A 975-nucleotide genomic window follows, 5' to 3' on the forward strand; every position below is an offset into this window, starting at 1 on the left:
AGCGTGAGCACCGTCCGTTTCTCTAATATGGCTTCCACGACGTTGATATTCTTTCTCACGTTCCTTGAGTATCTCGTGAATTTCCTCCAAGGATTTTTCCCGTTGCGTTTTCAATATTTCGCGGATATCTTTATGTTGGTTGTTTATCCCTCGTACTGTGTAATATACTAATTCTCGTGGCGTCACATTTAATCCTAACGATGCACATTTTGTAGCTAAGCCACGTGCACGTGCAATATAGTTGCTCACTGTTTCCTTCTCTTCCATACGGAGAAATTTCAAGTCGTTGCTCGCGTCGATCTTTTGATCCTCTGCCGCTCCTGCGTATGCATTCTTAATCTTGATCCACAATAATTTCGCTTCATTTTCGGTTGCGAACTGTAATGCTTGTTCGTCCGATAAATGTAAACGTATATATGCCACTGTTTCTTTATTCTTCGTTTCCCATTCGATCCTTGTTTTTTGTTCGGCATTTTCCGCTGGCTTTTCTTCATTAATCATTTTGTCCAGCTTCTTTAGGCTTAGAATTGCTTCCATTTTCATAGCCCAGACTAAGTAATTGGATCCTGTTAATAACGGCACTGCTGGCAACGCACTTCTTTCCATGTTGAGCTTTGTAGTAGATAATACTAATCACTTTCCACTTCCGTATGTTAACAATCTAAACCACGCTCTGCTATCAGATTGTTGTAATATGAGTATTTATTTAAGTGGAAATGATACATAATAGTCCGAGGTTATATATGAATATATGTATAATGCACTAGTGACTGCCACGGATTTGTGTATCGACGTCTACCAGCTCTCGCTATTGTCTGTCTGTCCTCTTAGCAACACACGTTCATCCCCTCCCTTGTCCTCAGTAACACGCGCACGCAAACGCACGCTGGCTAGATCGGTTGCTTTACCATCTATTACCGACTTCACAAGTACAGAGGATGATACTCGTACATACTTATCTTATGAGGATAAGAT

General features: G+C 40.9%; 1 protein-coding gene across 1 annotated transcript in view; it reads right to left on the reverse strand.

The window, feature by feature from the left end:
* Positions 1-606, reverse strand: part of LOC116851849 — a 1,009-nt gene extending 403 nt beyond the window's left edge. The window contains exon 1 of the mRNA XM_032831686.1: positions 60-606. Within this exon, the coding sequence (XP_032687577.1) occupies positions 60-606 (547 nt within the window). The remainder of the gene's footprint in view (positions 1-59) is intronic.
* Between the last annotated feature and the right edge of the window lie 369 nt (positions 607-975).

The sequence above is a fragment of the Odontomachus brunneus genome, unplaced genomic scaffold, assembly GCF_010583005.1.
Source record: "Odontomachus brunneus isolate Ranch 3 - 2012 unplaced genomic scaffold, Obru_v1 Obru_scaffold_194, whole genome shotgun sequence".
Lineage (NCBI taxonomy): Eukaryota > Metazoa > Arthropoda > Insecta > Hymenoptera > Formicidae > Odontomachus > Odontomachus brunneus.